This window comes from Sinohyriopsis cumingii, unplaced genomic scaffold, assembly GCF_028554795.1.
Source record: "Sinohyriopsis cumingii isolate HCF-2022 unplaced genomic scaffold, ASM2855479v2 utg002136l, whole genome shotgun sequence".
In the NCBI taxonomy this organism is placed as follows: Eukaryota; Metazoa; Mollusca; class Bivalvia; order Unionida; family Unionidae; genus Sinohyriopsis; species Sinohyriopsis cumingii.
This window is the reverse complement of record NW_028316138.1, coordinates 1115510-1142174: the sequence shown is the minus strand read 5'-3', so window position 1 is coordinate 1142174 and position 26665 is coordinate 1115510. Positions and strand designations below refer to the sequence as shown.

At 38.6% G+C, this 26665-nt stretch overlaps 1 protein-coding gene across 1 annotated transcript; it reads left to right on the top strand.

Annotated features, from left to right (window-relative positions):
* Positions 1–6992: 6992 nt before the first annotated feature.
* LOC149771055 (uncharacterized) lies at positions 6993–9203 on the top strand. The gene has a single exon (XM_089948893.1). It carries the CDS (start codon positions 6993–6995, stop codon positions 9201–9203), a length of 2211 nt encoding a protein of 736 aa, XP_089805019.1.
* The last annotated feature ends 17462 nt before the right edge of the window (positions 9204–26665 follow it).

The window sequence follows — 26665 nt, the reverse complement described above, 5'->3', positions numbered from 1 at the left end:
CATTATACCTTATATGGATTTGTTTCTTTAATACAATGTTAAGGCTGATCAGGTTCATAAAAGGATAACAGCGCATCGTATTTTTTTCTATAAACTAATTTTGTTACGAGATTAATGTTTCTGTGGATTGATGCCCAATTTATCTCAAAATATTTAGCAGCAGAACTAATTGAGGGAAATTCTATCTCATCTGAGTCAAACACGGCAACGACCGGCCTCGGAGGAGGTCTTTGAGCGGGTCTTGTTGCGTTACGACTATTTTCGCTGGGGGTAACCGCTCTTAGATTTTCTAAGCGATTATCTAGTTTATTTCTGTTGATGTGGTCGATAACTAATCCCTGCTTGATTGGTCCATGAAAACACTCGAAAACAAATCGATGAAGACGATAACATTTCTTTTTGCCGGATTTATAGACCATAATTCGTTTGTAACCAGTATTATCAATAACTTCGAGTAGTTTTTTCAGTTTGTGGTTTCTAACTGTTCCTGTTGCGGAAGATTCGTAGTTTTCGTAGTTTGGATGTCTTCTGAACTCCATTTGCTTATGCTAGACGGCATTTGTTTGTCTAAATAGTGTATCGGGTGATCATTGATATATTCCTGTTCCGTGTACATGCGATTGTATTTGCGCAGATAATACCTGGCGAGTTCACGAAATCGTTTACCGCCGCATCCCAAGCATAACTTTGTTTTGCCACGCACTGTAATGCCGCATACCGCGCAGATAACTCCGCCGTTGGATCATCGCTTGAAATTTTGATTATGAGAGGAACAGTACTCACCTATGCACGCTCGCTGGCACCGCTGTTTGGTTCCCATGATCCTCCACGCACAGTAGTTTTTAGGCATATATATATGATGTTTTTTTAATTAAACATAATTTGCCCTATTGTTACATAATGAGTAAATTTGATAGGTTGTCATCGACGATGTCAACCAGGGAACGATTTGATCTTGACAAGTTAACCAGCGATCCGCAGCGAAACACGCTGACCGAGCTAAACAGTATCATCCAACAGGCGAAAAAAGAATTTCGTGACGATGGTCCGCCTTATGTGTTTTCGACGTACAAAATTATCAACGATCTCTCCGTCGATGACATCTTTGAGGAATTATTTGGGGATAATGATCCCGTCGACGACGTCATCGACGGTACAATGACCGATGACCGCGCCAGTAGGATCATTAAACATCTCGGCGATACCAATTACACGCTGTTGATAAAATTTATAACCGGAGTCGTCAACGAGGATGGCGATGATACGTGGATTACCCGTGATAAACGCGATCCTGTTCTTGCTAACGGTAAAACTGTTTTGTTGAGTCGCGCTAGCAGACCGGGAATGCTTGTTGGAATTGATAGTCCATATTATAACAGAGCGTACCCTGTAACTGCGGTCGTTTACGGACTGTATCCGCTGGAGAAACCAGAAATTGGAAAACTCGCTCCGATGCGAATGTCAACGATGTTGAATTGTGTAGCAGAGCGAGTAATGGAACATTTCAGCAACGCCGTGCGAGGCAACGGTTTAACACCGGCTAGAAAATCCAGGATAATGGATTGGGCCAGCAGCGTCGATGACAGCGGGGCAACAATAGCTGATGTTGCTGCGCTAGAAAGGTCGCTGAGATTTCCCATCACGGTAAAGTCGTTGACCGGAGAAGAACTGTATAAGTCAAAATACAATTGTCGCGGATCCCCGATTGAAATTATTGATCACAACAGTCACGCCTGGACAGAGTCGGTTAGAATATTTCCCCGAGATCGTGTTGTGAGGCACTACGACGGTAACATATTTGATTACATCTATGAAACGAGTAAAACAGATCCCGTGTCGGTGTGGTTATTTAGCAGCGACGAAGAATCTGAATACGATCAATTTGTAAAACCCAACGGAGAAGTATACCGAACTGAGTCGTTGCAACACACAATGAGAACGCTCGCGGAAAAATGCTCAGTTGATGATTCCTCGATAGATCAGCTGCTGACTCGCTGTTTCACTGTCCCCAGTGTTGTCACGCACATAGCCAGAGACAGAAACTCGTGGAAACCAACCAGCGACAGATTTCTCGAGGATATCAAACTAAGCTGTGTCGAATACGGCCACGGCGGGCTGTGGAATACCCGGTATGATTACCGCGACATGATCTCGGTAGACATGGCAGCGTGCTACCCGGGAAGCTTCCTTGGATACGGAGAGTGCAGTGAGTATTTTAAAAGATTCGGCCATCCGACTGCGTTGATGACCAGAGAATCCATTGATGGACCACTGCCCGATTATGACCTGACTGGATTCGCCAAGGTGACCTCGTTTCGATTCGCTGCGGGGCTGCATCCGATCAACTACGCGTGGATTGGAAAACATCTTGCCGAGAAAGCGTGGGCACCTATTGTGTTGCTGAGATTCATGATAGACAGCGGAATACTAACGTCGTTGACTGTTGGCGAAGCAATTAATTGCTATCAGAAACAAACCGATGTTTGGTTACCAATACCGGTTGCTTTTGTCTCCGAGGAAACAATGAAACAGTGGCCACAAGAGCACGTTGACAGATACATGGCAATGAGGGAAAGCGAAGCGAAGGACCTTGGACGAAGACTTATAGGGAAGTTTACCCAGGGCGCAGCATTTGATCACAAAATACATCACAGCAGATTAATCCTCGATGAGGCCGAACTGAATTTTATAATAGCTGATGCCGCCGCCAAAGATGTGTTTTGTCATAGAGAAGATGCGATGTTATCGAATGGAAAAAAATTAGGCACAATTGTTAGTTACCTTGACGGGGAATCGCGTCAATATACCCATTTGAGATCGTCAGTGTTGGCTTATGTCACTGTAAATCTGCTGTCGATGGTAAACAGATTTTCCCGGACCGCGGTGAGAGTTGCAACGGATTCATTTTATATATCACAGGAACATTTGCCGCTGGTAAGGAGCATCGTCGGAGAATCAGCAGAATGGGGTCGCTGGCGTGTAAAACAGGAGCGGTTACACGAATACTGTGAAACAGCTGATGTTACGATCAAAGACTGTTATGTTGAATCAGCGATGACACCATCGATGGCGTCGACGTTACCATCAGTGCATGATCCTGTCGCCAGACACAGAACTGTATACCTGAACGGACCGGGCGGTTGTGGTAAGACAACCAGAGTAATTGAATTGTTTCGAAACTCTGATTTGATTGTGCTAACTCCCACACACAGACTTGCCAGGGAAATGAAACAACGCGGCGTTAACGCCGTTACCTATCACAGTTTTTTTAAATACAGCGGAGGTACGTGGACTCCTGAGCGAATGGGCACAAAGTATATCCCTGAAAAGGTTTTGTGGGATGAAGTAGCCACGGTACCGCTGGATACGTTAAAGCGGTTTCTCGAGTGGTTGTTGACAAAGAATACTGCAGTCGTTATGTGCGGCGATCACGGTCAGCCACCACCGTTTACAGGCAAATCTCCACATGACTGGCTAAAAAATTTTGTTGACTATTACGAAGAGATCGACGACGACATTAGGGCGATTGATGACCGACTAAAGAAGTTTAAGAAGCTGATCCGGCTACAAAATAATAAAACCCAATGTTACTGTATGCGTAAGATAATTCCTAAGACATCCGTGAAAGACTTCCTGGCGACGTGGACTCCAAATGATATTGTGGTGGCGAGTAGAAAAGCGGTCAGGGACGCACTTCAGCGGCGATTGTTTCAGTTGCATCGAGAAAAGTTTTCCATGATGCCGGTACCGTTGTGTTATAGACCAACGGATACACGACAGAAAAATATCGATGTGGTCATACCAGGGAAATCTGAGCGACAACAGTTAGTGTTAAACGATATTGTGCTGGTCGATATTGATGTTGTCGACGCTGCACTTGCCGCTGATAAATCTCCGTGGATGCTAGGATACGCTATGACAATTCACTCCGCGCAGGGATTAACCATAGAAGACACAAAAGTTTGGATTGTTGATGATCGCATCGAGTGGTCCAATTTAGTTTACCTGGCAGTGTCGCGAGTGCGAAGAATGTCTCAGTTGGGAAGAATTGTACTAGATACGTCAACGACATCGGTCGTCGACGAGTCGGCGATGATTGACACAATAAGAAAAAAATTAACCGATTACAAACACAGCGACAAAAAAAATAATCGGAAGTTTGATCTTGATGCTGAATTCGTTATTGCGTTGAAACAACAGCAAAATAATCACTGCGCGAGCTGCAATTGTATAATGCTGTGGAAATACCCGAAAAATGACCCAAGACAATTCACGGTAGACAGAAAGAATAGCACCCTTGGCCACACACGCGAAAATATTATGTTGACCTGTCTTGAATGTAATAGACGCAGAGGTGCAGCTACGCTAACGGAATCACCTTAGTGATCGAAATCACTTTAGCGATTTAGGCGGCAACTGTGTATCATCGGGAATCACCTGAAGCTGCTCACGGGTAAAGCCGCGTTGAGGAGCAGTTGAATCTAATCTGTAGATTGCTGGTCTGCCAGTGGATCTTGTCACGGTGGATATCTTGTGTGTGGTAACACTCCAAATAGGATCCGTAGCTCTTCGTTTGCCACCTTCAAGTTCGCCCGGTTCGTATAAATATCTAACTGTAACATTACCCAACACTGGCTGTGTTGAAATATTATTACGTTGTAACTGTATATATTTTTTTGTGATTGCGATGGCAGGTTTCATGTTGGTTGTTCGGGTGATCTCGTTATTTAGTGCAGTTATCACACTTGGTAATCTTACAACCCATTCGCGCGATCTCGCATCCTGAATAAATTCCTTCGCGTATTGATACCCAAATAATCTTTCGGCAAGTGTTCGATTAAATCTTTCAACGATTGCTTGATCACGATGAATTTCAGTGTGTCCACGTCGTATGGTAACGTTATGTTGCTTCATCAGCGATGATACTGCACCCTGAAACTCCCTGCCAGGATCAACCTGTAGCAAATGTGGCCATCGTAGAGGTCCTCGCTGATAAATTCGTTTAAACGCATCAGCCACTTCAGATGCTGTCTTTGTTGTCAATGGCGTTGCTTCCGTGTATCTGCTTGCAACATCAACTACTGTTAACGCGTATTTGTACGTTTTCCGCCGAACTGTATCATGTGGCAGGAATAGTATGTCGGCCTGATGGACTTCGTTGGGCACACTAACATCAAAATGGGCAAAGTTGATTCGGCTAGGCGGCGGCAAATAAATTTGCCACACTGCCTGTTTTGATAGCCAATTTTTGGCAGTAGCCGCCGTAACCCCTGCTGCGCTAGCGAGTTTACTGATTGCTGCGTTACCTCTCCAGTATCCGATCGGTGAATAATAAATCGCCTCCATTATTAATTACTAGCGCCTAATACTAGTTTAGATTTCATTGCGGATTTATTAACCAGTTAGCGAGTGATTCTTTGAGAGATTTATTTTTAATGGCGTTTAGCGCGTGAATTAATTTCACGTCTGCGATATGTCGCTGCTGCAAATCAGGATTTTTATAAGCTACGTCATGAACATGACAAGCTGCATCGATAGCATTCACGGGATACTCGCCAGGTTTAGGCTGATTGTCGCTGTCAAGTCTTATGTCAATTCTGGTTCCGGGGCCACAGTAGTTGTATCCGGGGAGATGTTTTTCTCCGGGATACTTTGCCCAGGGAGCGCCAGGGAACTTTCCAAGTTGGGCTGTGATGTCGCCTCCGCTAAACTTTTTTTTTGGAATCTAAATTTTTTTGTGCCACAACGAGCACATCTTCCTGTGAGCGCTTGTCGATTATTTTTTGTTGTAATTGTTGCTAGATCGTTTGTGGGGGTTCGTGCCCGGCACTTCACACAATATAAATCCATAATATTATTTATTTGTATACAAATGGAAGTTACCGACTTTTCTGAGACAAAGCAGCGAGAACCAATTAAACATAACAGTGTGCTGCCCAACTCGGTACGGATGATTATCATTGGGCCATCTGGGTCGGGCAAAACACAGCTGTTGTTGAATATGATAATGAAGTGGATGAAGTGGGACAAATTATATTTGGTAGCACCGTCGGTGGACGATCAGCGATGCTATCAGGTGTTAAAAGATTTCAACGAGAGCGCAAAAGCGGCTGTAGGAACCGACGAAGACATAATTGAGTTCATAACTGATATCGGTGATGCACCTGGCGTCGAAGACATCGATGGATCAATTAATAATTTGGTTGTGTACGACGATGTTATGCTGGATAAGCAAACAAACCCGGCAAGAATATTTTCCCGTGGGCGTCATAAAAACACAGATGTGATTTATGTGACTCAACGGTATACACAAATTCCAAAAGTTATCAGAGATAATTGTAACGTTCTTGCGGTGTTTAACGGCGTTGACGTGCATACGATGAGAAATATTCACCACACCTGGTGCAGCGGAGACATGGATTTAGTTAAATTCAGAAACTTCTTTAGTCGTGCACAGCAGCGCCAGCACGGGTTTGTGACGATAAATTTACACGACCCTGCATCGAGATATCGTATCGGACTTGACACATTATTTAGTTAACAATTTGTGAGCAGCAGGGAGGGCCAAATCCACAATGGTTTTTATGGGCAACCGCAGCGCAATAATGTGTCAACCGCGCCGACTACACGGTTAAACCCGTTATTTTAACGCACAGACATCTCTATTGTCGATGCTGAACGAGGAAGGGTTTGTATCCGTAAATGCGGGATACTGTTGTAAATTGATTGGTGGAACTGGTTGTTTGGTCTGGAAACCTTGTCCGATTCGCCCTCCCTGCTGCTAGGGTGTAGGTATGTGTTGCCGCAACCTAACCCTATGACGTGTACACCTGTATACGTCGGGTCTGTTGAGACGAGGGCTATGAAGCGAAGGTCAGGGTCAAAGCCGCTACGACCCACGACTTCGCCCATAGACAATTTGCTACCTGGCGAGTTGAGGAAACTTCAAGAGGAAGATTTGTCTCTCAACAAGGTACGCAGGTACGCAAAAGATGGGTTTTATACGGAGAATGCCAGACGGCGAGGTGAAGTTCGCGACGAAACGCGGTATTTTGTATCGGTACGCCAAGAAAGGGACCGATACGTTCAAGCAAGTTGTTGTGCCCAGAGCGAAGCGAGCAGAAGTGTTCAGGCTGGCACATGAGGGTCTACTTGGAAGCCACATGGGCGTGGCGAAGACCAGAGATAGGTTGGTGAGGGAGTTCTACTGGCCAGGTGTGTATGGGGATGTTCGGAGGTATTGTTTGTCGTGCGACAAGTGTCAGCGGGTGGCACACAAGACCTCCCATTGCCCGGTGCCACTAGGAACCACCCCACTGATTGACGAACCTTTCTCGAGGGTGGCGATGGACCTGGTAGGTCCGATAAAGCCGGCGGCAGAAAGCGGTAATCGTTATATATTAACGATAGTAGATTACGCCACTCGATACCCAGGGGCAGTGGCCTTGAAGAACATTGACGCAGTCACGGTGGCTGAGGCCTTGTTAGGAGTTTGGTCTAGAGTTGGTGTCCCTGAGGAGATACTGACTGACCAGGGGACGCAGTTCGTGAGCCAGGTGATGGAAGAAGTAAATAGATTACTATCTATTAGACACCTGACGACTACCCCGTATCACCCGCAGTGTAATGGTTTGGTGGAGCGTTTCAATGGGACATTGAAACAGGCTGTAAAGAAGCTATGTGAAGGTCGACCTAGGGATTGGGATCGATACCTTCCCGCGATACTGTTTGCGTATCGAGAAGTGCCACAGGCAAGTTTGGGTTTTTCACCTTTTGAATTAGCATATGGAAGGACAGTCAGGGGACCATTGGCTGTGTTAAAACAATTATGGACGGATGAGAAAGCATCGGAGGAAGTGCGAACAACATACCAATATGTTGTTGATCTCCGCAACAAGTTGGAAGAGGTTTCGAAATTGACTCAGGAGAATCTCTGTGAAGCAAGGGGGCGTCAAGCCAAATATTACAACAAAAGGACGAAGGAACGTCACTTCGAGGTGGATGACAAGGCGCTGTTGTTGCTACCGTTAGAGCACAACAAACTTCAAGTCTCATGGAGGGGACCATTCGTGGTAACGGAGAAAAAGGGTGGACAGAACTACCGTATCCGGGTAGGAGACAAGGAGAAGTTGTACCACGTAAATCTCCTGAAACGTTACCGTGAAAGAGAAACACCCACAGAGTTCGTGGTAGCTACGGTTGTAACGGAAGAAGTCGACGACAACGGAGGAGAGGCGGAAGTACTCCCTAGTTGTCCTTTGACGAGGGAAGAAACCTACGTCGACGTTGTGCTTGACGGGACGTTAACATCAGAGCAACGTAAGGAAGTGGAGTCGTTACTCCAACATTATTCAAGCATCTTGTTAGAACGACCTGGCAAGACGGAGTTGGAGGAGTTCACCCTGAAATTACTGGATGAGAAACGAGTGAAGTTAAAGCCATATCCGCTACCCTATGCAAAATTAGAAACTGTCCGAAATGAAATTCAAGCTATGTTAGACTTGGGAGTTATAGAACGGACGGAGTCGGCGTATAGCTCTCCTGTTGTGTTGGTGCAGAAGAAAGACGGTACACACAGATTTTGCGTCGATTACAGGAAGTTGAACAGGATCACGGAATTTCAAGTGGAACTTTTGCTTGACCCTGAGTCCATATTTGCCGGGGTGACCAACGCGAAGTATTTTTCGAAAATCGATCTGTCCAAGGGATACTGGCAAATACCAGTTCGAAGTGAAGACAGAGCAAAACTCGCCTTTGCAACTCCTGATGGGACCTACCAGTTGGTAGTCATGCCATTCGGGGTCCAGAATACGCCGAGTGTCTTCACACGTATGATGCGAAAACTACTTGAACCATTAAGAGGGACTGGAGTTTCAAACTTCATGGACGATTTACTCTTAGCGACAGCTACTTGGGACGATCATATCATTCTGTTGAAAAATGTTTTGGAGCGACTTCGACAAACGGGACTGACCGCACGACCATCTAAGTGCCATATAGGGTTTAGAAAACTAGCCTACTTAGGTCGTACCCTCAGCGAAGACGCGTTAACCCCAGATAGCTCAAAGGTCGACCAACTTAGGGACGCGGTACGACCGACCACTAAGACGGAAGTTCGATCTTTCTTGGGACTGGCAGGGTATTATCGTCGATATGTTGCTAACTTCAGCGCTATTGCAAGCCCTTTAACTGACTTAACTTGAAAGAAAGCTCCGACTAAAGTTGTATGGACAGACACATGCGAACGAGCATTTCAGACGTTAAAGGACAGACTGACGTCAGTGAAATTGCCTGATGTAACCAGAGATTTTGTCTTACGTACTGACGCTTGTGATAGAGGTTTAGGGGCAGTGTTATTACAAGAGCATGACGGAAGCTTATTCCCAGTTGCTTACAGTAGCAGGAAATTGTCGACTGCAGAACGTAATTATTCGGTCTCTGAGAAAGAATGCTTGGCAATTATCTTTGGGATAACTAAATTTCAACGTTACTTGTATGGACGAAAATTTATTTTGCAAACTGACCACCAACCACTAGCTTATCTAGCTCAAGCTAAGTTGACAAATGGACGACTAATGAGATGGTCATTATTTCTACAGCAGTACCAAGTCCAGGTACAATACATTAAAGGCAGCGAAAATGTAGGAGCTGACTGCTTAAGTAGACTAGGGACGTCTGAGGTGAAGGGTTCACCTGAGGTCGTATAGCTGAATAAGATTAGATCTCCTAAAATTTGGAGAGAAAAATCCCTGATTTTACTCTTCAAGGAGGGGCCTATGTGAAGTGGCAAATTTTACGTCGATCTAACAAGAATACATTAGTTGAGACCAGAGAACCATTAATTAGATTTATGGAGACAAGCGCGTATCATATCGCCATACTACCGTGTACGGTAATGTCCTTTAGAGGAAGAATTCTGTTCCTGATTAAACGATTGTTTATACAGCAGCCGGACGGACAATTTGGGACAAGGAAAACTTCATTTTCTTGGTAAAGTTGTCACAATTGAGAGGTCGCAGAAACTCTGTTACTCAAACTACCAGGTCATGCTGACCCTGACTTTGGCGCCTCTGGAAAAAGGCGGCAGAGATATTTGATTCTGATTGGTTACGTTAAATGAGAGGGCGTGTTCCAACACAAAATTTCATAGGTTTTAATATTGCCCGCATCGAATTTTAATCAGTCTAAGCTTTTCCTGCAAGAGGAGACCCAAAAAGTAGGACTCCGAGAATTTGCAAGAAATTTCCGAAAACAACTGTTGTCCAAAAAGGGGACTATTGTCGAAAGGAACCGACGAACTAATTTACCGATTAGAGGGAGGAACGTTGAAAGCAAAGGGAGAAAATAGCTCCTGAGACGTATGAGACGTATGGGACGTATGAGACGGATTATCCTGTGACGCAATCCTGCGACGTATTAATTTCTGAAGACGAATACTGAGAGTATCCTGAGACGGATGGTAGAAAGTATCATCCTGAGATCCAAGGGTCTGAACAGCTACATAGGAAGCAAAACAGACTGAGGACGAGCAGGTTATGAAATCGTACAAGACGTTGACTTCGATTGTCCACTCGATCCTATGATGAACTAAATCTATCAGTAAACAGATCGACTATTTTATTTAGATCTATTTGCGTTTTCTTTGTATTTCAGCGGAAGTTTAAATTTCTAAAAGCAGAGTATATTCCTGATGTAATGAATTTTCACAGTGCTTTTATGTAATTGATTAAATTGTTTGTTTATATGTACGGGGACTCGTGCTGGTTTGTTCTATATACCTGCTCAGATCTCTATCTATTTCACCTATAAGTTTCACCACTTATATTTACAATTACTCGAACCGGGCAATAACATCGAGGGCTGTCAACCCCTAGATAACGAAAACCAAATTTCGGAGGGACAATCGAAGTCAATGTCTTGTACGATTTCATAACCTGCTCGTCCTCAGTTTGGCTTCCTCTGTAGCTGTTCAGACCCTTGGATCTCAGGATGATACTTTCTACCATCCGTCTCAGGATATTCTCAGAATACGTCTTCAGAAATTAATACGTCGCAGGATTGCGTCACAGGATAATACGTCTCACTGCACTTCTCTCTATACTTCTCCGTATAGGTCTCAGAATAACATCACCTCATACGTCCCAGAATAATACGTCTCATACGTCTCGGGAGCTATTTTCTCCCTTTTAAATAAATATAAGTAGAGATAACCTAAATTTCCCGTTATTTCAAAAACAGTTCATTCTTCATTATTCTCTCTCGTTATCAGATTTCACTATCAGTGCTAAACAGACGCTAAGGCTATCAATCGACTCCACATGTCCTATAATGACCCTAATTAGTCAAATGGCTAATTCGTTACGTCTTGACCTTGCACATTAACACTTACGCGAGGCCTGTGGTTCTGAGCCAGCCTCAATTTACACAGCGAATAAATAGGATACATCACATCAATCAATTACTAGATCATTTCAGTCAATACACACTTATTCTTAATCATACGTGAAATTTTCTAAATTCGGCTAATTCACACGGATTCTTGTAATCATATTAACTAATACAATGTATTAAATTCTTAGAACATAATTCCTATGTAAACAAGACAACAAATTCAAACAGTTCGTCAAACTTATCTAAAGAAGATTAATGTACAACTTCCTATGCATAAACTCAACACAGTATACTTCATAAAGCAAATTATTACACGAATGTATAAAAAGATTCATGCAGATACAAGAAAATAACTTCAGCAAAGCATTATATATGGCATCAACAAATTACATGGAATTGTCACACTACCTTTGCTTTCAACGTTCCTCTCTCTAATCGGTAAATTAGTTCGTCGGTTCCTTTCGACAATAGTCCCCTTTTTGGACAACAGTTGTTTTACGAAAATTTCTTGCAAATTCTCGGAGTCCTACTTTTTGGGTCTCCTCTTGCAGGAAAAGCTTAGACTGATTAAAATTCGATGCGGGCAATATTAAAACCTATGAAATTTTGTGTTGGAACACGCCCTCTCATTTAACGTAACCAATCAGAATCAAATATCTCTGCCACCTTTTTCCAGAGGCGCCAAAGTCAGGGTCAGCTTGACCTGGTAGTTTGAGTAACATAGTTTCTGCGATCTGTCAATTGTGACAACTTTACCAAGAAAATGAAGTTTTCCTTGTCCCAAATTGTCCACCCGGCTGCTGTATAAACAAATGTTTAATTAGGAACAGAATTCTCCCTCTAAAGGACATTATCGTAGATACAAATTAATCACAATCCTCAGTTACGCAAAGAAGATCGAATACCAACCAGCTTTTGAAAACACTGCAGCAAGAATTATATATGGAAATATTTTAAAAAGCTAGGTGAATGTAAACATTCCATATTTCTTATTTTCAGGAATGATATACCTCTAAAAATATGTATTCCACAAGGTCATCCAAAAATCCAGCATCTTCGTAATGAATGTCAGATTATTGACCGAGATTTGAGATATCAACATTAATGAACTTTTGTCAGTAAAGCTTCCAGGATTAGGGAACCCACTGGAAACTCCTTTCAAATCGAACTTATTTTCTACTGAGAGACAATGCATGCCCACGCAGCATATTTAATTTCTATAGTATCAGATAAATGTTCTAACATTCTTTGAAAAAATGTATACACCGAAATCAACAGCTCTAGATAATATTTGACAAAGTCTCGTGAGGGACCTGCAAATATAATTGCTGATTGCATAGCTTACCTATGCAACCTAAACACATCGACGTAAGCGTTTCCTAAGATACAAACACTGACAAAAGTTGTTTCCATTCACAAATGGGGCAATATACAAGCCGTCGAAAGTACAGACCCCTGTCTATCTTAACAATTTTTTAATATTCATGTTAATCATTTTTTATGACAATTTTTAATGCACCACTCAAGCAATAACTTAATTCATCAAAACCATTCCTTGTGATGATCACGCGATTAATTGGTTTACATGCTATCTAACATTGACAAAACAATGTATCTATCTAACATTGACAAAACAATGAATCTAACATTGACAAAACAATCTATCTATCTAACATTGACAAAACAATGTATCATATAAATGACAGTTTTTCTAAAGAAGAACAAATTACATGTTAAGTATCGTTGCGACCTATCCTGTATCCCCTCCATTTTCTCATTTTCAGAAATGATCTGCCTCTAAAAAATGTGAATGCTTTTTCATCTATCAACCTATATGTAGATGACACAACTATATTACATTTCAAATAGCTCAAATTAGACGCTTGAGACAGTCTTGCTTAGACCACCCGTCTGCTGTAAGGAACATGGAATCAAAGTAAACACAGACAAGACTAAACAATTATTGATTACTGCCCAACGAAAGAGAGATAAAATTGGGAGATAACAAACAAACCACAAGGTCAATTATATTTGTCTACAAAATTTATTACTCAAGAACTTGTAAACTCATCCTGAAATTATTACAAATGTAATATAGTATATTAAATTGCTATCAGTAAGTGAACAAATATTTTTAGAAAGGCTACATGTATGCACAATATTTCAAGCAATATGATCCAATTATACACAAAGGAACTTTTTATGCTAGGAAAAAAGACAACACACCTAATTTAAGATCAGTCTCAGCTAACCATCTTTCCATTCCTAAACCAAATAAGGAACCCTGTAATAAACATGTCCAACATTCTTAGCGCCTGTTGTTTGGAATGTAAGTCCACAGAAAAAAGTGAAAGTTAAAATATAAGTACATTTAATTATGATCTAATTTAATTGATGAAACGTGGAACCTGTTTGACTTGATAAATACATTACAATCAAAAGCATAAATTCTCAGACCTTTCATTTTCTTGCCTGAGACTATGGTGATAATGTATATAATAAGTTCTTATGCATCATTCTGTTTATGATGCTCATATATAAATTTGCCTTATTATTAATGTTTTTCTTCTTTTTTTTATAAACTTGTGAAAAAATTGTTGTACAATGTACGCACATACCCAAATAATAGATGTTCACAAGGAGGATTAACTTTTTGCAATTAAACATGTCACCGTCTTAAAATAGTCATTATTATTATTATTATTATTATTATTATTAGTAGTAGTAGTATTAATATTTAGCAACTGAGTAAATATACCTTAATCTCTCACTATTTCCTTAAGACAGACAAGCGTCATTGCTATATTTTCTTTGAAATTTGTTTTTGGTAATACCTACATGGCTTCGTCATGTCAAGTGCCCTCTACATCTACCTTATGAACAGATAATACTGTATACAAATAATTATTTCTTATGAGTGTTAGTCCGTTAGCTATTGCAACACCAATGTTATTATCGTTAGAACTGTAACAAATATCAAAGTATTAATACAGTATTCATTACTACGGAAGTGTATCTCTTGCGTAAAGTGTAAGGATAAGGTTTGGATTCTAATTTAATGTTCTGTGAGTAGGTTAGTGTTGTTTGCATATTGCTATGCAATATCTATTTTTAGCGTGTATTTAGCAAAAAAAAAGAGGTAGAATATATTTAGACAATTGAGAATCAACTTCTTAGTTTCGTTTCAGAGGGCAAAGTGTCCCTTTCTTTATTTTCCATTGTTTTGCAAAACTGAACTACATTTTTTGCTCCGGCTATAACCTTAAATTTCGTCATCTACATTGATAAATGTTATTTTCAAAACACAAGATACCCATATATTCGTTTAGTTGTGTCATTCATCTCCTCTTTGTCTTGATCTAACCTTTTTTGCATTAGCTCACATATAGGGTCAAGTGATCATTATTATGATCTTTGTCTTTGTCTGTCAGAATTTTCTTCGTATCACTCCTTAGGCTATATTTCCGATCCGATCTTGATCAATCTTAGAAGAACGAAATAAATTTTAAAGCTGGTGATATCATCAATGTGTAAGAAGAGCTATAACCAATGCGAGATACATTTCAATGAGGTGATCCTGCGTAGAACCTTATTAGCTTCTTGTTGTTCAGTGGGTCATATTTCTGATCTAATGTTGATCCAGTCTTGAAATAAATATCAGGCTAGGCTAAATCATCTGTAATGTGTGTGTGTGTGTGTGTGTGTGTGAGTGTGTGAGTGTGTGTTCAATGATATTTTTAAACATTTGATGTGCAGGGAAACTTTTATATAAAAATAACATCAGCAATGAAACAGAGTTTAAACATTACCACCATTGCCATGGAAATGTTCCTGAAACATTCGTCATTTATAACCTATCATATGTAGTGTGCATATTTTCATGGTATTTCATATATTAAATGCCAACACACGTTTCGATTTATGGTTATTTAATCCTTTCAGTACAGAGTGTATTTTTATTCTGTAAATTAGTAATGATTGATCCAAAGGAACTTGTAAGCTATGATATCAACACGTTCTTCGGCGACATTATTAGTAGTCCCAGGCTCTTTGCTTTTGGTACTGTTCATTTGAAGGTTTCAAAATCACCAGAAATTAAAACATGATTTTCTTTTTCACTTTTCAGTGTGTAATCTAAAGCTGTACCAGTGTCTTTGTATGCTTCATTAACAGTGCTAATTTTCAACTTTTGTTTGTATGGTTTATATGGTTTAAGGGGAAAAAATTATTACTACTCATATTCCTTTGGACCCAATTATTATGAATGGTTTATATCCATTTAAACATAGCAAAAAGTTTATTAGGTGAACTTAAGGTTACTGACACTAAATTTACACGAGAGGTGATTATGAGCAAGTTCATACTGTACTGGTGTTTACAAATCTAGTTCTTCATGGGAAACATGCAATGAGCCACGCAATATAGTTTCAACTGTTTGTTCGAGCGATTACAAACGACACTAGCAGCAGTATTAAATATTACTGGTACTTTTAAAAAATAAAACAGGTGTTCCTTTAGTAGCTCAATATGCTGTTTCTTTCTTGACTGCCCTTTTTAATTTTGTTCATCCAAATGTTACTTGTCTTGCTGTATTTATGACCAGAGTTGCAAATACTGCATTACAAGTCATCACATACAAATATTAAAAACTATTTAAGCTATTAAATTAAACCAGCTTCTGCAAAAATCATTAAGCTTATGCTTGATTATTTGTATCGAGATATTTCTCTTTCAGGTCATATGCTGCCATTTTCGCTTCTATTGTCAATAAAAAAATTTGACAATGTTTCATATTTTTGTTTTGCTATTGATCATTGTGTATGAAGACCATCCCCTTTTTCAATAATTGTTACCACTGAGTTAATTTATTCAGCTTACAACTTTTTCTAGTATTCGATAATACATGCGTCATTCTTGTTACTATGGTTCCAAGCCATATAACTCATCGGCAGGTGTAGGCTGTCCAAAATCCTAATGTAACGTTTTATGTCCTTCAGGATCATTGTAACAGAAGTATTTATGTTTTCTCCATTAAAGCATACCCAACCATGATTTGGTGTAATGTTACAATTATTTGGTGCAATGTTACAGAAATTAAGAATCTTTACCCACATTTTATATAGTGACGAGTCTTAAAATTTGTTAGATTTGGTCGATATTGTTATGGATGTTTTCTTTTGTGCTTCTAACTTACCTGTTCGCTGGGCAACGTGTGCTTATTGTGCGGCCATTAATCTATCGTGCGTTGTACGTCGTCCGCTGCACTTTTTAAGTCGTCTCTTCACGAAAGCCCTTCATTTCTTCTCAAACACCTCTTCACCTAATTGCACACTATTTTACCGGTTGAACTGGGCCAAAAAGGCTTATATATTTGTTTAAACATTTACAATAAATGATAGGAAAAAACACTTGATTTGGGAGAATAATATGTAACAGTAGTTGTCGAAGAAGATATACTAGTAATAAAGGTACTAATATAGGGTAACGGTATAACGGTACCAATTGAGAAAGACCAGGTGGGTGGATATTAAGGTGTAGGGAACAATGCTTTCAGAAATAAAGAACAACATTAGCTGTGATTGGTGCATTATTAAGAGTTGTACTTTCTGTTAGGCTGAACAAAAATTAAGCCTCTTGGCAACATGTGAAATTATGTTATATCCTATCTAGATCATATTTTGTATTTTTTATGATTTAAAAAAAATGTGGTATACATGGCTGAAAATGTGACTAGATAACTCTTACCCCTGTCTAGTTCCAACAGAGTTATCTCTCTTAAATGCAATGGAGTACCTGGTTTTGTCCTTGTCAAATTGACAATCTAGCATTGTTCTTTATGACAGTGTCTGACATGCATGCGGAGGTAGGATAAAAAGTATATTTATTTCACAAAACATTAGCATTGAGGTCTATGGAAAAACAATTGGTACCGTGATACCTATAGGGAAGAACAGCCTCACATCGTATCCATAGAAAAGCATACATGTGGGTGGCATTTATGAACTGTACTAGTTTGATGTAGAAAAACAAATGGATGCTGAACATTTTTGGTTAAATATTGACAGTCTTTTAAGAATAACATGTATGAAATTTACAGAAAATAGGACAAGTTGGCTTTTGGATGGAACTTTTGGAACTATAGCTATGACAGACATAGACTGATGGCTTTGTGTCTGTGTAATCAGCTCCAAGATTAGCATACATACAACAAAATGAATTATGTAAAGATAATATAGTTGATTTTGGTCAAATATTGACTATTTTACCTGCCAAAGATGAAAAATCATGTATAAGAAAACAACTATCTTGTTCTTGTAAGGCATGTCATAAATCAGGATAGAGAATACTCTTGGTTCACGTGGAGATGGATCACTTGTATCATAGAGAATATTCTGGTATGAGTAATTGTAGGTAATTTATTACAGATATGGTATTCGTCCCCACTTTGATTTTAATTATCCTGCTCTAAATGTCCACTTTTGTACACTTTCCTGACTTGAAATTGTTCATCCAGCCTATTTTCGTTAAGTTCAGTTGCATTCCCTTTTGTTGAAGTAGCAGGGAATAACAACAGACAAGAGCAGTGTCTTTAAGTCAGCATTTCCCATTAACACTTGTATAAGCCCAATTAAAATCTACTATTGACTTTCATTTAATTCTATTTATTTCTGTCCAGCTGTTCTTGTGGAATTTCCATATTAGGTCCAACATTACTGAGTGATAACCATTATAGTTACACAGTGCCTATTCATTCCATTCAAATCCACAATGTTCTTCAAGCTTTGCATCCCATCGCAAGAATCCAAATTGGCATGGGATCATATCTGCATGGTTATGGAAGTCTGCACTCCACACGCCGGCATTGTGGAAAACATGAACTATGTGAACTATGAAACAGCCGCGCCATCTTCGAAAATAAATTACATTACCCTTGAGGTCTCCACTACATATGGAAGTCTGAATGTTAGGTTCTCACTTTATCAATAATGTATTTTTGGATAATTTAATGGCAATGAAGTTAATACAGGTTGTTCATGAACTCATCTATATTACATGGATAATATATTGGAGGAAATAAAATTACCACACCTTACGCATATCGTTCAGTTATCTCCCTTACACCAGACATAACATTGCAAGAAATAAAACTCACATTTTCAGTGCCTGGGTATGAAAATAAAGAGAAGATTTGTGAAATATTATATTAGCCCTCAGTCTTGATGCAAATGTAAGTAGAAGCAATTTAATAATTTCTCGCAGTAAAGTTTATAAGTTTAAAAACTGATAAAGTATGTTTTATTTGGTTTAGGTAAGTTCCTGCCTAACTTAAATCCATTATTGTTAATTTCTTATGTAGAAGAAATATACATTATAGGTGTCTATATTATTTAAATTATTCACCATTTTATATTAGATGGAAATGAACACCACTTCACCTGAAATTTGGATACCTGTAAGGGATGTTATAGCACAGTTGCTTTTGAGCTGTCATTGGACCAATGGGGCCCTGCCCCCATATAAATTGTCCTAAGTAAGGTCATCAAACTTTCACGTCTCATTTTTCTCATTTTTGCTTTTATCTTCTTTAATTCTTTTATCATAAGCTACCTCTCCCGTTCAGATACAAACTTTCCTCCTGTTTTTAACTCCATTTGACTCGCTATACTTATTGTTTATATTTGGCATTTTTCTGTATTTTATACCCCTAATTTCACCCTCAATCCAACATAACCACTTAGAAGCTGTGATCTACTATATTTGGTGACTGATTGGCTTACTGAATCAATTTTATTCACAACACAAAGGAGGGAAGCTTTTTTTTGTGTTACAAAGCGGATGTCTAGGTAGACCTTTGTGTGAAGACTGGGGGTTAGTGACCTCATGTATCTGCAGACAGCGTAAAGTGTTCAAAGCTTATACTTTATGATAAGATTGGGTCATGTCCACCTGTCTCTGATGTTAAGTTCTGCATCTACCAAACAAATACAATGTCCTTTCTTTTAGGTGAATTGTACTTTTGAAGTAGGAAATATGCATCCTATTTGGTACATTGACCTTTGACCTAGTAATTACATAATATGATATAATGTGATTTATCCCATATCACCCATGTGAAGTTTAATAAGTGCTGATATGAATAAGATACAACTCATAGTTAAAAGAATTCATTTTATTTCAAAAGATGATTTTGCTGGTGAAGTAAAAGTATGAAAACAAGAGTTCAAACAGATCAATGACATTTCTATCCACATTGATATAAGACATAGCTTAGTACCTCATAAAACTGTTCTTCACAAGTGAGACTAAGAACATTTGTTACTTGTACAGTCCCGGACTATTTCACAGATTATTGGACAAATTAAGATTTGCTATAGGTATACCGGTACCAATTGCGCAAGACCAGGTGGGTGGAGCAAAAGGAGTAGAGAACATTGTATTCAGAAATAAAGAACAACACTAGCTGTGATTGGTGCATTATGTAAGAGTTGTACTTTCTGTTAGGCTGAACAAAAATTAAGCCTCTTGGCAACATGTAAAATTATGTTAATTCCTTTCTAGATTATATTTTGTATTTTTATGATTTTTTAAAAAAAAATGTGGTACACATGGCTGAAAATGCGACTGTTGTGACTATTTAACTCTTACCCCTGTCTAGTTCCAACAGAGTTATCTCTCTTAAATGCAAAGGAGTACTTGTTTTTGTCCTTGTCAAATTGACAATCTAGCATTGTTCTCTTTGACAGTGTGTGACATGCATGTTGAGGTAGGACAGAAAGTATATTTATTTCACAAAACATTAGCATTGAGGTTCATGAAAAACAATTGGTTGGTACCGTGATATCTAAAAGGCATCACTGAATGGTTCTTTGACCACGCGAAACAAGGCATGATAACTACGACCCAATATTCCTTCCAGTTATCTATAATGGTAGCAGCACCCACTGCCTGATGTCAATGACTGTTTATAAAGCATTACCTTTTCAAAACTGCTGACTATGTTGTTTCTCTCTTGTGTGACCTTGTTATGTTGCTTACTTAGCAATAGTTGACTTGTTGTTTGCAATTTTTATCCAGTAAATACATAATCATAAAAAAATTAAAATCAAGCGCCAAATTTTAAAAGTAAATTCAGCCAGATCCTACAGCACCCCTTGTTACTATGCATGCTTATTTGTATATTTCACGGTTTTCGTCTTTAAATCATAGTCAGTTGTAATTCCTTTTTTTATTATCTTTTCTTCATAAGTCTTATCCACATTCTTTTAATTTCTTCTCTTGTCAATCTCTGGTGGAATTTATTAAAACTTCTTACCAGATGATGAAATCACGTCGTATTGTGTAATACTTCGGTTTTTATATAAGTAGTCAGTCCTAGATGATAGCTATCAGATGCTCTTTACAAGTCTTTCTTGTTTTTATCACAAATCCTAATATTGCAAAGCATATTCCAGTGTAACCTTTTAGCCTGAAATAGATTTTTTATCGAGATGTTTTTGCTGATCGTGGGCCTGTTCGTTTACCATTACATTTTCAAATAGATTGTTTACAATGTTTTGAAAAGCGAAAAAAAGATTGTTTAATAGATGTTCTGTTTTGAACTTACTAACCTCAAATAACAATGGAAGAGATGATGCTTTGACTCTCTCTATACATTTTTCATCACACCTTTGCTAACGATAAAAAAATCCATCCGATCTAAAATATTCTCTTTTATTCAGCAATACTTGCTCGATAGTTGTTATAACGTTTGTAAGCCTTGAATTTGTCAGCAGTTGTATTTTCTCAAAAACGCTGATGTACCGTTTTGATGTTCCTCAGGTTATTCATCAATCAAGTACTTATTTATTTCATTAATATATCTCCGATTCGATAAGAGTTGGTGAAGTGTTAAAAGCTATTGCATATTATGATCTATGTTTATATTGGGTATTAAAAGTTAGTTGTTCCGAGAAAGATTTTGAACAGTTAGAGAACAGTTTTGATATTTGAAAGAAGGCATGAAACCTGTATATTAAACTTCTCCAACTCTGGAATGCCTCATCATTTTAATAGCCTATTCGAACAACTTGTTGTACGTTTTTGAATTCAAGCATGTTTGAACATGGTTATTATAATGCTAGAACAAATTAAGTAATTTAACGCGGTAAATCCGAAAGAGCTGAAAGATAAAGAACATGAGTTATCATTCTTTATTTACTTTCTTCTGTTTGGAATTTATGGTTTTATATCTCAAAAGGTAGCAAAGCCTCATTATTGAAACGACCGTATTTGTTGAAAATATGGTTTGGAAATATAAACCATTTTTTTTTTTATATATTTGCATCACGGTCATGATGACGGCAAGGGAAAATATAATTATATGATTTGTGTTGATTTCCTGACTATAACTCTGGAAGCACTGCGTTTACTCAAGTGAAACTGGGTTCATGTATATATCATAATTATGATAATAATTAATAATAATGATAATAACAGCGTCTTGTGTATTATAATAATAATAATGGCAGTGTCGTGTGCATTAACTGTTATATCCTCAACTTCAAGGTGCAAATCACAACAGGGCAATGCACAGTTTAAGTCAATGGTGTGGTTCTTTATCCAGGCTGCCACTTTTTAACCTCTTCACATATTGTGATGGAAGCTTATCATGGTCCACATCTTGTTTAGTAATTTTGATGGCTAAAAGGTCAAAGTAGTTAGTAGGGAGAAGGTCACGAGATGGACATACATGTACATTTTGCTGTTTTCTTTATTTGTATTAAGTAGTAAAACATAACAGACATACAATATGCAAGGAGATGAAAAATTGTTAATTCTCATCACTGGAATGGTATGATTGAGACTCGATGAAGAAGGTTCAGACGAAGATTCTTTTGATGTTGAGGTAAAAGTTAATAATCCTGACAGTTTGCCGATACATTTCCTACTTTTTTTATCGGGTTAAAAACATCTGTTTTGATTTGGATATTTATTGTTAAGCATCTAAATTATTTTTAATAGAATAAAATAAAACTGCTATCTATATGCGGGAGAAATTTTGAATCATCTAACCGTTATATACAAACCTATTGTAGAGTTTGAAAGATTTGTTGTTGTTGATAATTGGAATTTTCGCTTAGTTTGTATATTGTTTTATCTCATCTGGGCGTATTGCTAAGTGAGCTTACGGTATAGTCTTTATATGTCGTCTGCCGCCCTTCATGTGTCGCTTGTTTACAATTGCTTTTAAAACTTATTACGTCGCCACACCAAACAGCACAGAGTATAACAGTATACTTCTAGCATCAAGGCCTTTATATATTTTCCAAAGGATACTACACTTTGGTGCAATATGGCTGCAATTACCAAATCAATAAAAGATTTCAAGATCTTCTAAAAAGCAGCTCAATGTATGTTCATTAACTTTGTAGGAATGCATTCTGACTTTTGTTCAAATTTGTTCAAAATGGTGATAATCCACTCTCAGATTTGCTGCTGTTCTAAAAAATAATTCGTATAAAAAGTTACATTCAGGAGACTTCTTTAAATGTTTGCAACCCGATCAGTCATCAAACATGGTTGGCGTTGCTAAAAGAGGAGTTTTTGCTATAACAATTAAGTAAGGCATAATTAAAACTACATTAAAGGAATATAAATTTTGTAATATATTAATTTAGAATAGCTGTCTCCCAATAAAACAGTTGTTATCCTTGGCGTAACATCGATATTCACATTCTTAGGAATCCATGGTGACACACTATTCCACAGACTGTTTATAAAAGTATTTTCACAAAATAAATTCCTTAGCGTGTCAAGGAAACACTTCCGAAGGTACATTTATCGCTATCAATTTCATTTGTGCAAAATGATCAATTCATAGGTACAATGCAGTGAATAAACCGGAATTAAAATCAGTATAATTTTAAATTTTGTATTACTAAAAAACATTTTACGATATGCTTCATTGCTCAAATTGAAACGTTTCTCAATTTCTTTTCACTAGTTAGTTTAGCAAATGATTTCAAAAATAATTTATAAATTATTTCCAAATTGTATTGTTAGAAATAAAACCAATTAGTAATTGGCACGGGATAACTAGTAGGCAACTGTAAAGTTTTAAAACTATCCATATAGATCCTGGATCTGCGAGTGTATCACCAGTTTCAATAATATTATGTTTAAACCATTTCTTAGGGGCCCCGAGTGGCCGAGTGGTCTAAAGCGCTCTCCGTTACGGATCACTGCTATCTCACCTCTGTACCTCTGTCTGCATAGGTTCGAGTCTCGGATTCGGCCAATGTGGATATGTGAGAAAGCCTGCCAGTAGCTTTTCAAGGGTTCTGTCCGGGCATTTCCCGGGTTCTTCCTCCACTATTAATACTGGCCGACATGTATAGCCTATCGTGTGATGAAAAATGGCGTTAAAGCCTACAACAACGACAAACCATTTCTATAGATAAACGGAATCTTGCTAACGTTTATGAGTGAGCTCATCCATAAATTTGTTCGTATAAGTTCTGCTACTGTCTAGGGTTACAGGTGAACAAACTATATACTCGCAGGATCTAAATAAATCTGTACGTAGAATTTACAATGTAAACGAAACTCGTACATAGTATATAGAAGACATTGTTGAGATTATAGTATAAACTGAATGCAAAAATGAAACATTTCGAAAGCGGCATGGAAAGTACAAAATGGAAACAGTGTTTAAAGAAAGAGTTTGACTAAAACTAACCAAAGATAATTGGCTACCTCAAGAAAAGACTGAGAGGGCCAGGTTTTGTTACTAAGTGCTTAATCGCACACACACACACACACACACACACACACACACACATATATATATATATATATATATATATATATATATATATATATATATATATATATATATATATATATATATATATATATATATATATATTATCTATCTATCTATCTATATATCTATATCTATATATGCGTGTGACATCTGGAAGAAATGTACGAAATGTCATAAGTAGTAAAGGGGGGCACTTTACGTACAATGGGAATTAGCATTAAAAACACCCCTGGGTTAGATTACGTACAATGGAAATTTAACATGGTGAAAAATCGTGGGTCAGATTACGTACAAAGGGAATTAACATGGCGATAAATCGTGGGTCACTCTACGTACAAGGGGAATTTAACATGGCGATAAATCGTGGGTCACTCTACGTACAAGGGGAATTTAACATGGGGAATAGAGTTTGGGCTTGTTTAGGGACAAGGGGAATGGAACATGGGATTTTTTTCTTTTTTTTAAAAAAGGGGTAGGCAATTCAAAGACTATCTCTTTTCGAGAAATATGGCTGGCCCTGAAAAGGGCCTTTGGTTTATGTTAATATGCCCTTAACATAAAGGGCATTTGCGACATCTTCTTGTCCTCAAACTTCGTCTTACAGCAGGGCCATACATCAGAGTCCTCTTGAGGCAACCTTGTCTCTCTATATAGACTCTTCTTATCCACAGGCTGCTGCTGGTCCTGTGGACAACGGTCCACTTAGATCGGACATACATGAGCATGTCCGTCCTGAACATCATTGTTGACACAAGGGTTGAAGATTCAACGTCTGTCCACATGTTGAGGCTCCGACAATAGGTGAATCAATGCAGTGAACTGCGCTTATTTATAGGGACAGAAAGGATTGAAACGGATTGAGTTCATTCACCAATCCAAACACGCGTTACAAAATTCAGCCAGCCGCATCCAATCCGAAGAGAGCAGTCTGTGACGTCACGTAGTCAATATAGATCTGCTAGCGCTTGTGTGCAGTCAATCTATGCGACAGTGATTCAACATGACGGAAACTCAGAAAACGATCCAATGGGGTGCACCAGCAGCGGAGACCGTCCAAGGGAACCCGGACTTACTTTCAGAAGAGGTGAATTGGGATTTTGTGGATTTTCTCTCCTCGCAAGAATTTGTTCCGGAACCTTCGTTACCTTCTTCATTACCGCAAGTGGAGAATTTTAGACAGAGACAGAAAGAAGAATTGGAGAAATTTATACAACGACAAAAGGAAGCGGAACAGGCTTTTCTCCTACAGCAACAGCAACAAGAAGAAGAGGTAAGAAAAAAACAACAGCAGCAACAGCAAGAAGAAGTAGCAGCAAAGAAACAAGAGGGTGAAAATCAAACGGTCACGGTACTGTTGGACATTTTAGCGGAGTTAAGAAGTCTGAAACAAATGTATCAGACTTCTTTATCACGACCGAAGAGAATACGACCTTCCCGAGCTAAACACGTCAACCCTGTGACTAAGCCTACCGTGCCACCCTTAGTGATTTCAACCCAATCATTATCATCATCATCAACATTACGCAGTCCAGAAGTAGGCCTTGGCCGTGGCAAAGGCATAAGGCAGTTAAAGTTGATTGCTTAAACTCATCCCTTCACCATGAAGAAAAAAGGCCCTTTTCAGGGCCACCCACATTTCTCGAAAAGAAATACAATTTCAATTTGCCAATAACTCAAAAAAAAAAAAACCACCCATTTTACCCTTATAGTACGTGTCTGTGTATGAGTGCGTGAGTGTACGTTCTTATTTTAAAATCATAACTCAAAGACACTTACCTTATATCATTAATTTATTCTTTTCTCCATTTTTTTACAATCCAATTCACAATTCACAACACAACACTTTAATAAAAAGTTCATTGACTTCTTCTGTCTCCTTGTTTAGTCTCTCTGTTTTTTGAATTTTTTCACCGTCTTTTCCTCATTTTCTTCCCTTCTTCTTTTCTTCTTCTCCTGTTTCTTTGCCTCTTGTAAATAGAATTGTCTTTTTTCTTCCTCTTCTTCCTCTAAAGAATCCCTCTCTTCTTTCGAAGAATCCCTCTCTTCTTCTGAAGAATCCTTTGTTTCTTCTGACTCCTCTTGTTTCTTTTTTGGGCAATCTGGAGACCAATGTCCTTTTTCTTTACAATAATAACAGGTATCTTGACTTTTGTCTTTTTTAGTCCCTGTTTTTGTTCTTTTTTCACGGTCTGGACACTCTGAAGACCAATGCCCTTTCTTCTGACAGATATAGCAAGTATCTTGACTTTTATCTCTAAAGGAAGGAGAGTAGTCCGTAGGCTGGTCTGAAGAGAATTTTCTAATGACCCCTCGCAAAGCTCTGACAAAACGTTCCATCTGGTTAGTCTCTTCCATCGTTGTGCTCGGCTTGAGAGTGAAATGAATAGTGAAAGGACAAGACACACACCCTTTTATATACGCTGGTCTGCTATGACTATAAAGTAGCTCATGGTGTTTGAACTTGAGTCA

Bases quoted from the DNA above. Each gene is read 5' to 3' on its own strand.
- LOC149771055 (XM_089948893.1), top strand. From the start codon at position 6,993: ATGGGTTTTATACGGAGAATGCCAGACGGCGAGGTGAAGTTCGCGACG.